Source organism: Triticum dicoccoides, chromosome 4A (assembly GCF_002162155.2).
Source record: "Triticum dicoccoides isolate Atlit2015 ecotype Zavitan chromosome 4A, WEW_v2.0, whole genome shotgun sequence".
Taxonomy (NCBI): domain Eukaryota; kingdom Viridiplantae; phylum Streptophyta; class Magnoliopsida; order Poales; family Poaceae; genus Triticum; species Triticum dicoccoides.
Genome location: NC_041386.1, coordinates 663876364 through 663886304, shown reverse-complemented (window position 1 = coordinate 663886304; position 9941 = coordinate 663876364). Strand labels below are relative to the sequence as shown.

The window sequence follows — 9941 nt, the reverse complement described above, 5'->3', positions numbered from 1 at the left end:
CGCGACGGGGACGGGCCCGGGGCAGCGACGGAGACGAGGGCGGCGACGGGGACGGGGGCGGCGACGGGGACGGGGGCGGCGACGGCGACGGCGCCGATCGATCGGGGCGCGCGGGCGGTGCTTCAATGGGGAAACAGAGGAAGGAACATAGGGAGAATGAAATTTTCGTAAGTGTTGTATATATAGGACCACCCATTAGTATCGGTTGGTGGCTCCAACCGGTACTAAAGGCCAACTTTTGCCAGGCGAAGAGGCGGGAAGACGAGGCCTTTAGTACCGGTTGGAGCCACTAACCGGTACTAAAGGGTGGTCTTTAGTACCGGTTGGTGGCTCCAACCGGTACTAAAGGCCTCGCGCTGCCACCCCAAAGTTTAGTCCCACCTCGCCGGGCGAAGGGCAGCCGCACTAGTTTATAAACCCAGCCGCGGCTACCACTTCGAACTCCTCTATATAGCAGGCTTGTGGGCCTAAACTCTGCGCGCTGTCCTGTGAGTCTGCTCGGCCTTTAAGGCCTGTAATTACACACCTATGGCCTATCAGGCCCACAGGGCAGCGCCCCAATGTTTTTTATAGTTTTTTCTTTTCTGCTTTATTTTCTTCTATTTATTTTTGCGTAGTTTTTTGTATAGTTTTTTCTTTTCTGTTATATTTATTTTCTTCTATTTATTTCTGAGTAGTTTTTCATCTAGTTTGCCAAAATTCAACATTTTCAGAGTTCATTTTGTAGTGATTTTCAATTTCACGGTCATTTTGTAAATGATTGAAAAATAGCAAATATAATTTTTTTCTTTTTTGCTTTATTTTTTCTTCTTTTTATTTCTGAGTAGTTTTTTCTTTTATGCTATATTTATTTTCTTCTATTTATTTCTGAGTAGTTTTTTTATATAGTTTTTTTTTCTTTTCAGCTATAGTTTTTCTTCTTTTCTGCTATTTTTTCTTTTCTGCAAAACTTGATGGTCAAAGTCTGGAGTTATAACTTAAAAAAAAAAGAAATGTCGACGTGCAATTAGTTTTTGCCATAACAGAAGAAGTCCGGAGTTGTAATAAGTTATTAAAAATAAAAAAGAGGTGCAATGCTCGTTAATTTGCTTCAAACCTTTCGGAATAGTGTAAACTGCACTGCACATAGCTCCGTGCAGTCTACCGTATTCCTGAAGGCTTGAAGCTAAGCAACGTGAGCATTGAGCCTCTTCTTCATCGTCTCTGCACTCAGGGCTTATAAACCGCTCCTAGTCCCTCTCACTTCGCGATGTGGGACTAAAAAACAGCTTACGTCTGGTTCATCCATGAACCGGTACTAAAGGTGCTCGTGGGGCCCCAGCCTTACCTGACACAACCTCATTAGTACCGGTCCGTGGTACGAACCGGCACTAAATGGTGATGGTGGGGCCATAGCCTGCCCGGAGGCTGACACAGCCTCTTTAGTACCGGTTCATGCCACGAACCGGTGTTATTGATCGCCGCCACGAACCGGCACTAGTGTACACATTAGTGCCGGCTGAAATTCCAACCGGCACTATTGTGCTTCACATTTGACCCTTTACCACGACCTGGTACTAAAGGGGGTGCGCTGGCGCAGGTGCGGTGCGGCAAGTTTAGTCCCACCTCGCTAGCCGAGGGGCGACCGCACTGGTTTATAAACCCCCTTGCGGTCGCTCTCTCGAGCTCCTCTCCAAAGCAGTCCTACTAGGCCTACGTGTTCTTTGCTGCCCTGTGGGCCCACTTGGCCTTTGCGGGCCTGCATCCTGGCCCAACAACAGGTTGGGTTTCTAGTCGTATGCAGGCCGCTCTGGCCTAGTAGGCGGGCTTTTTTTATTTTTTTTGCTTTATTTATTTTTGTGTTGTTTTTTTGTGTATTTAGAGTTTCTTTGTGAATATTTTTGCTTTAGGTACAAAAAATTACAAACTTTCTGTTAGTGCCCGTAGTTTTCAAATTTGAATAGTTTAAATTTTGAATTATTTGAAATTAGTGTGAATCACTAGTTTGTGAATAACTTAACTTTAAAAATCAGTAAAGGCATGAAAGAATTTGTTTGCACATAAAATTTCTTCGCGTTTCAGATGCCAAAACACATAACTACCCTAACTATTACAGAGATTCCCCTCTGGGTGTGAAACACAGAAGAAAGTGATGATAGTGAAGCCGATCACATCCCAGATCTTTAGGTGTCAAACTTTTTCTTCGCATGTGTCCCTTTACGCCATAACCATGGAAAATCTTCATCATTTAAGGGGATGCTCGGGTCAATATTCACTGTGAATGGAGCAATTTCATCAAACTTTTCATAATCTTCTGACTGTCTGTCTTGTCATCCACTCCCACGATGTTTCTCTTCCCAGAAAGAACTATGTGCCGCCTTGGCTCATCGTACGATGCATTCGCTTCCGTATCTTTTCTTTTTCTTGGCTTGGTAGACATGTCCTTCACATAGAAAACCTGTGCCACATCATTGGCTAGGACGAGTGGTTCGTCTGCATACGCAAGATTGTTGAGATCCACTATTGTCATTCCGTACTGCGGGTCTTCTGTTACCCCGCCTCGTGTCATATTGACCCATTTGCATCGAAACAAAGGGACCTTTAAACCACGTCGATAGTCAAGTTCCCATATGTCCTGTATATAACCATAATATGTTTCCTTTCCCGTCTTGGTTTCTGCATCAAAGCGGACATCACTGTTTTGGTTGGTGCTCTTCTTATCTTGGGCGATTGTGTAAAATGTATTACCATTTATCTCGTACCCTTTGAAAGTCATTATATTCGAAGATGGTAACTGGGAGAGCAAGTACAGGTCATCTTCAATAGAGGTGTCATGCATGGTACGTGTCTGCAACCAGCTAGCGAAATTCCTGGTTTGTTCACGTGTAATCCAGTCATCAGACCGCTCCGGGTGTTTGGAGCGTAGCAAATTCTTGTGTTCATCGATATACGGAGCCACCAAGGCGGAATTCTGTAGAACTGTGTAGTGTGCTTCAGTGAGAGAATGTTCGTCCATACATATTATTTATTCCCCTCCTAGCGTGCCTTATGCCGCGATTCAGGAACACCAATCGGCTTAAGGTCAGGAATAAAGTCAATACAAAACTCAATGACCTCCTCATTTTGATGGCCCTTGGAGATGCTTCCTTCTGGCCTAGCACGGTTATGAACATATTTCTTTAAGACTCCCATGAACCTCTCAAAGGGGAACATATTGTGTAGAAATACAGGACCCAAAATGTTAATCTCTTCGCATAGGTGAACTAGGACGTGCGTCATGATATTGAAGAAGGATGGTGGGAACACCAACTCGAAACTGACAAGACATTGCACCAAATCATTCTGTAACCTTGGTATGATTTCTGGATCGATTACCTTCTGAGAGATTGCATTGAGAAATGCACATAGCTTCACAATGGCTAATCGAACGTTTTCCGGTAGAAGCCCCCTCAATGCAACCGGAAGCAGTTGCGTCATAATCACGTGGCAGTCATGAGACTTTAAGTTCTGGAAATTTTTCTCCGCCATGTTTATTATTTCCTTTATATTCGACGAGAAGCCAGACGGTACCTTAATACTGAGCAGGCATTCAAAGAAGATTTCCTTCTCTTCTTTGGTAAGAGCGTAGCTTGCATGACCCTGATGTATGCCGTCTTCTCCGTGCATACGTTGCTGGTCCTCCCGTGCCTCAGGTGTATCTTTTGTCTTCCCATACATGCCCAAGAAGCCAAGCAGGGTCACGCAAAGATTCTTCGTCACGTGCATCACGTCGATTGCGGAGCGGACCTCTAGGTCTTTCCAATATGGCAGGTCCCAAAATATAGATTTCTTCTTCCACATGGGTGCGCGTCCGTCAGCGTCCTTCAGAACAGGTTGTCCGCCAGGACCCTTTCCAAATATCACCTTCAAATCCTTGACCATATCATGTACATCAGCACCAGTACGGTGGCGAGGCTTCGTCCGGTGATCCGCCTCACATTTGAAATGCTTGCCTTTCTTTCTTATGGGATGCCTGCTCGGAAGAAATCGACGATGTCCCAGGTACACATTCTTCTTACAACTATTCAAATATATACTGTCGGTATCATCCAAACAGTGCGTGCATCCGCGGTATCCCTTGTTTGTCTGTCCTGAAAGGTTACTGAGAGCAGGCCAATCATTGATGGTCACGAACAGCAACGCCTTTAGGTCAAATTCTTCCCCCATGTGCTCATCCCGCGCACGTACACCTGTTCCATTCCACAGTTGTAAGAGTTCTTCAACTAATGGCCTTAGGTACACATCAATGTCGTTGTCGGGTTGCTTAGGGCCTTGGATGAGAACTGACATCATAATGAACTTTCGCTTCATGCACAACCAAGAAGGAAGGTTATACAAACATAGAGTTACAGGCCAGGTGCTATAGTTGCTGCTCTGCTCCCCAAAAGGATTAATGCCATCTGCGCTTAGACCAAACCATACGCTCCTTGCGTCATCTACAAACTCCTTCCCGTACTTTCTTTCGATTTTTCTCCACTGCGACCCGTCAGCGGGTACTCTCAACTTTCCGTCTTTCTTACGGTCTTCTCTGTGCCATCGCATCGCCTTGGCATGCTATTTGTTTTGGAACAAACGTTTCAACCGTGGTATTATAGGAGAATACCACATCACCTTGGCAGGAATCTTCTTCCTGGGGCGCTCGCCCTCGACATCACCATGCTCATCGCGGCTGATCTTATAGCGCAATGGACCACATACCGGGCAAGCGTTCAAATCCTCGTACTCACCGCGGTAGAGGATGCAATCATTAGGGCATGCATGTCTCTTCTGCACCTCTAACCCTAGAGGGCAGGCAGCCTTCTTTGCTTCGTACGTACTCTCGGGCAATTCGTTGTCCTTTGGAAGCATATCCTTTATCATTACTAGCAGCTTTCCAAATCCCTTGTCAGATACACCATTCTCTGCCTTCCATTGCAGCAATTCCAGTGTGGTGCCCAGCTTTTTCTTGTCACCTACGCAATTCGGGTACAATAATTTTTTGTGATCCTCTAACATGCGCTGCAACTTCTTCTTCTCCAAATCACTTGCGCAGTTTCTCTTTGCATCGGCAATGGCCCGACCTAGATCATCAACGGGCTCATCTGATGCCTCTTCTTCAGCTTCTTCCCGCATTGCCGGCTCAGCTTCTTCCCGCATTACCGGCTCAGCTTCTTCCCCCATTGTTGTATCATCGTATTCAGGGAACCCATGGCCAGGATAGTTGTCATCGTCCTCTTCTTCTTCATTGTCTTCCATCATAACCCCTCTTTCTCCGCGCTTGGTCCAAACATTATAGTGGGGCATGAAACCGGACTCAAACAGATGGACGTGAATGGTTCTTGACATAGAATAATTGCGACCATTCTTACAGCCAGCACATGGACAAGGCAGAAAACCATCCGCCCGCTTGTTTGCCTCAGCCGCAAGCAGAAAAGTATGCACACCCTCAACGAACTGGGGAGAGCATCGGTCATCGTACATCCATTGCCGGCTCATCTTCATTACACAACACCGAATAGACCAAATTAATACAAGTTCATACATAAAGTTCATACAACACTTAAATGCAACAAACAAATAACTCTCTAGCTAAAGCATTTAAATGCAACAACAAATGCGATCAAGATCGCAACTAAGGTAACAATTGATCCAATAGCATAATGATACCAAGCCTCACTATCGATGGCATATTTTCTAATCTTTCTAATCTTCAAGCGCATTTTCTCCATCTTGATCTTGTGATCATCTACGACATCGGCAACATGCAACTCCAATTCCATCTTCTCCCCCTCAATTCTTTTCAATTTTTCTTTCAAGTACTCGTTTTCTCTTTCAACTAAATTTAACCTCTCGACAATAGGGTCGGTTGGAATTTCCGGGTCACATACCTCCTAGATAAAAATATCTATGTCAATTTGATGGGCATAAATTTTCATAAACACGAAATGCAACAAATAGTTTTAAAAGAGAATATACCACATCCGAATCATAACAAGGACGAGGGCCGACGGGGACGGATATCAAAACCATGGCACTATGTATAACAAACAACGTACGTGTAAGATAATTATTATACGAGTAACTATATATCCAAATCACACAAACATCAATTTTTTATATAAAATTTCATGAACAAGAGGCTCACCACAAGGTGGTGCCGGCGACGGGACGGTGCGGGCGATCGACGGTGGTTACGACGGAGATTTAGAAGGCACTAAGTAAACCACACCTACATATGCAAACTAAGTGTTATTTTGACCTCAAATTGCATATAAATCAAATACTACCACATATAATTCCTCCCAAATTACTAAAACCCACAATTAATCACTATATAAACCAATGCAAGAGCTAATCTAGCAATGAGAGATGAAAGGACAAGTTGCTAACCTTGGTGATCATTTGAATGGATGAGGGCCTGCAAATCTTGACAAATTTGGGGCAAATTTTGTGATGAACTCGAGAGGAAGAAGGGAAGAACAGAGGAGAGGGAGAGGGGAAAGGGGGAAGAACAGAGTGCGGGTGGACGAAGGGTTTATATAGGACGACCTTTAGTACCGGTTCGTGCCACGAACCGGTACTAAAGGTGCTGGAAGGGCCCCACTCTGACAACATCCTGCCACCACTTTCTTTAGTACCGGTTCGTGGTACGAACCGGTGCTAAAGGTTCGCCACAAACCGGTACTAAAGAGCTGCTCCCGCCTAGCCATTGGAACCGGCACTAATGGACACATTAGTGCCGGTTCTGTTACAAACCGGGACTAATGTGTCTCACATTTGATCCTTTTTCTACTAGTGCATGCATGCCCAAGCACACTCATTCGGCCACAGGCCACGGCCACCATGGCACATACTAGTTAGCTAGCTCATTGCTACTGCTCTCAGTTCCATACAGCTCCAGGAACAACTATGTACTGCGATGTACTTTACTTATATACAGACATGCAGGAGTAGGGGTATTATCTCTCTGAAGGGCTCGGAACCTGGGTAAACCCCCACTTGCTACTCGCATACCCGTTCCGGATATTCCACAACACTCTTGCCCTCACCTCAAGCCACCCTGTGGCATCTGTCGTCTCGCGATCCCCCTGCCGACTGACGCGAGAATACCACGACGGCAAGTTTGTATCTTAATCAGAACCTTTACGGCCTGTTTGCACAAGAGTCTGATTACATTTGTGGCATGGAAGTTTTGCATAGGTTTAGCTGGAGATATAAACGTCTTTACTGAATGCATGTGACGTGACATGATGTAGAGATAAAGGGATAGATAGAGGGGATCAGTGACTCAGATGATGGAGGTTCTTAGTTTCGTCATCTATGGTTCAGTTCCCCGACAAGGGATGTTGTTATATGGTGCACTTTTTTTTGCAATGTTGTATCACTAGTTCTGAAAAGAAGCCATGTGTACTATATAATGGAAAAGATGAGTGCAGCGATTTGGTGCCAGACTCATCTGCACCCGGTCAGAAAAACAATTACAAAAAGTTTCAAAAATTCTATTTTTCTTTTTGCAGAAAATTTATTGAGTGAGGTCCGCTTCAATTTTCAGGTCATTTGGACATCTGAGTAGCTCTCGGCAAAAAAGAAAAATCGGGTAACAACAAGCGCATGAGCAGTAAACTTTTTTACAGACCCCGAATTGTCTTTTTTTCCGAGAACTGTTCAAACGTTCAAATGATTTAAAAATTGGAACAGCTCCCACGCATCAAATTATCCACCAGGCAAAAAAGGGTATTTTTTCAAGTTTTCTAGTACTTATTTTGTTTTTTTGCTTCAGCGCGGGTGCAGATGAGTCTGGACTTGAAAGTGGATTATCACTATTGTATCTCATACCGTCAAACCTATCGTTTTTTGTAAACTTAGGTTCATGAGTGTGGGCCAGCTCTCATCGAGAATTAACTAAATTTATACTAGCTACTTAGCACAACTTTTTCTTTTGTCACTTTTTTCTTTGAATTTGTTCTTTCACTTCTATTTTCTGTCATTTTATTTTTTGTGTTTTGATTTTTAGTGGATTTTCTTTTTTTATATAAAAGTAATATGTAAATATGGGTTTGCATGGCCGGCGGCATGCAGCTGCAGTAGCGGGAGCCCGAGACGACACGGGAGTGGCGTCGCCGGTGGAGGAGAGTCAGACGTTAACGGGGTCGGTGAAGGGGTGTAGACTCGCCGGAGAAAATATGATGCGGGGAGGTTTAGAGGGATTGTCAGAGCAGCGGCAGCATGGCGGAGGCGGCGGCTTCCGATGGCCACAGCTGAACTGAAACAGAAAGAGGGAAATCGATAAACTGAATATTTTCCAGGCGACTGACGCATAGGTGCTCTCCAAGCAAATACGTACTCACTGAATAATAACTCTAATCAGTTCGTTAACAAATCCATGGCTAGTAACCATTGATGAGCAAATAAACAAATCCATGATTGAATGCCCAATTATTAATCCACGAGGGCGTCCACAGTTCGACACTTAAACACGAGAAGGGGCAAACTGAAGATACATCAGATCAGCGCTCCGTTCGGAGCCTGAAGTGGTCCAACGCGGAGGTGCCGTCCAGGCCCTTGGCCCTGTAGTGCCGGAGCAGCTCCTCCACGGTCGCGCTCTTGTACCTCGCGCGGTCTCCGCCGGCGACGATCGGCTGCAGCACCCTCGTGGACGCGGCGGCGCCGTGCGTCCTGAAGAAGCATGCCACCGACACGCGGGGTCCCACGCCGTTGGCCACCACGCGGTGCTCCACACTCTTGAACCTGTCGTTGGACACGAGCTGCAGGTAGTCGCCGATGTTCACCACCAGTGCCCCCGGCACCGCCGGCACCTCCACCCACTCAGAGGAGCCGCCGTCATCCTCCACGAGCACCTGGAGGCCGCCGACGGCGTCCTGGAGCAGCACGGTGAGGAAGCTGGGGTCGGAGTGCCGGGTGGTGCCCATGGTCAGGTGCGGCTCCGGGCACGCCGGGTAGTAGTGGGCGGCGAGGTTGAGCCCGTCGAGGCACCCGGCGTCCTTCTTCAGGTGCCCGCGGCGCAGTCCCAGGGCCTCCGACAGCAGTTCTAGCAGCTCGCGGTACAGCTGCCGCGCCAGCCGCTCGTACTCCGGCACGACGCTCCGGAGGGTCGGCGGGATCTCCTCGGGCGCCGGCGGGTCTGGCGTCATGTCGATGTACACGCTGTCGCGCCAGTTGGCGGCCGGCGATTGGAACAGGTCGAAGTTGCTCGTGTACCTGACGCGCCGGCCGTGGTCCCGGCTGTAGTACGGCGCCCTGGCCTCCGAGGGCTCCTCGTTGAAGCGCCGCACCGCCGCGAGCATCTCCGACATGGCCGCCTCGGGCACGCCGTGGTTCACCACCTGGAAGAAGCCCACCGTCTCCGCTGCCGTCTTCACCGCGCCGACCACGGAGGCTCGCCCCGACGGCGTCCCGAGGCCCGCGAGGTCGATGACCGGGATGGTGAAACGGCGCTCGTGGTGTGGCTGAGGAGGCGCGTCGAGGGGGAGGGAGTCCGGCGGGTGGTGAAAGATGGCCGGGACGGTGGTGACGCCCGCGTCGACCAGGCCCTTGACGCCCGCCTTGGTGTCGTCGAACGCCTGGAGCGCTCGGCGGCGGTCGTCGGCTGCCGTAGATGTGGCGGCGGCGGTGGTGGACATGTCGCCGGGGGCTCTGACTGCGAGCGAGATTGGACTGGAGTGGAGGGTAGTGTCAGCGATAGTTGGCCGGTCGTCGGTGCTGTGGTGTCCGTATATACACGCACGCACGCTAGCGAGCGAGGAGCGGATGCATGCATGCACGTTCGATCTGTTCGGTGGCACCGCCTGGACCATCTTCCACGCATCCAGTACCAGCAGGCAGAGCGCAACACCCCAGCAGGCACGCTGGCTACTCTGTCCTGTCAGTCTGTCTGTTTGCGCACAGTGGAGACGAGGAGGCAATGCATTAGAAACACGGTACGA

The 9941-nt window shown here is 48.0% G+C and overlaps 1 protein-coding gene across 1 annotated transcript; it reads right to left on the bottom strand.

The window, feature by feature from the left end:
- Positions 1-8434: 8434 nt before the first annotated feature.
- On the bottom strand, positions 8435-9644 carry LOC119289627 (1-aminocyclopropane-1-carboxylate oxidase homolog 1-like). Its single transcript, XM_037568910.1, has one exon. It carries the CDS (start codon positions 9636-9638, stop codon positions 8505-8507), a length of 1134 nt encoding a protein of 377 aa, XP_037424807.1. The 5' UTR covers positions 9639-9644; the 3' UTR covers positions 8435-8504.
- Positions 9645-9941: the final 297 nt, after the last annotated feature.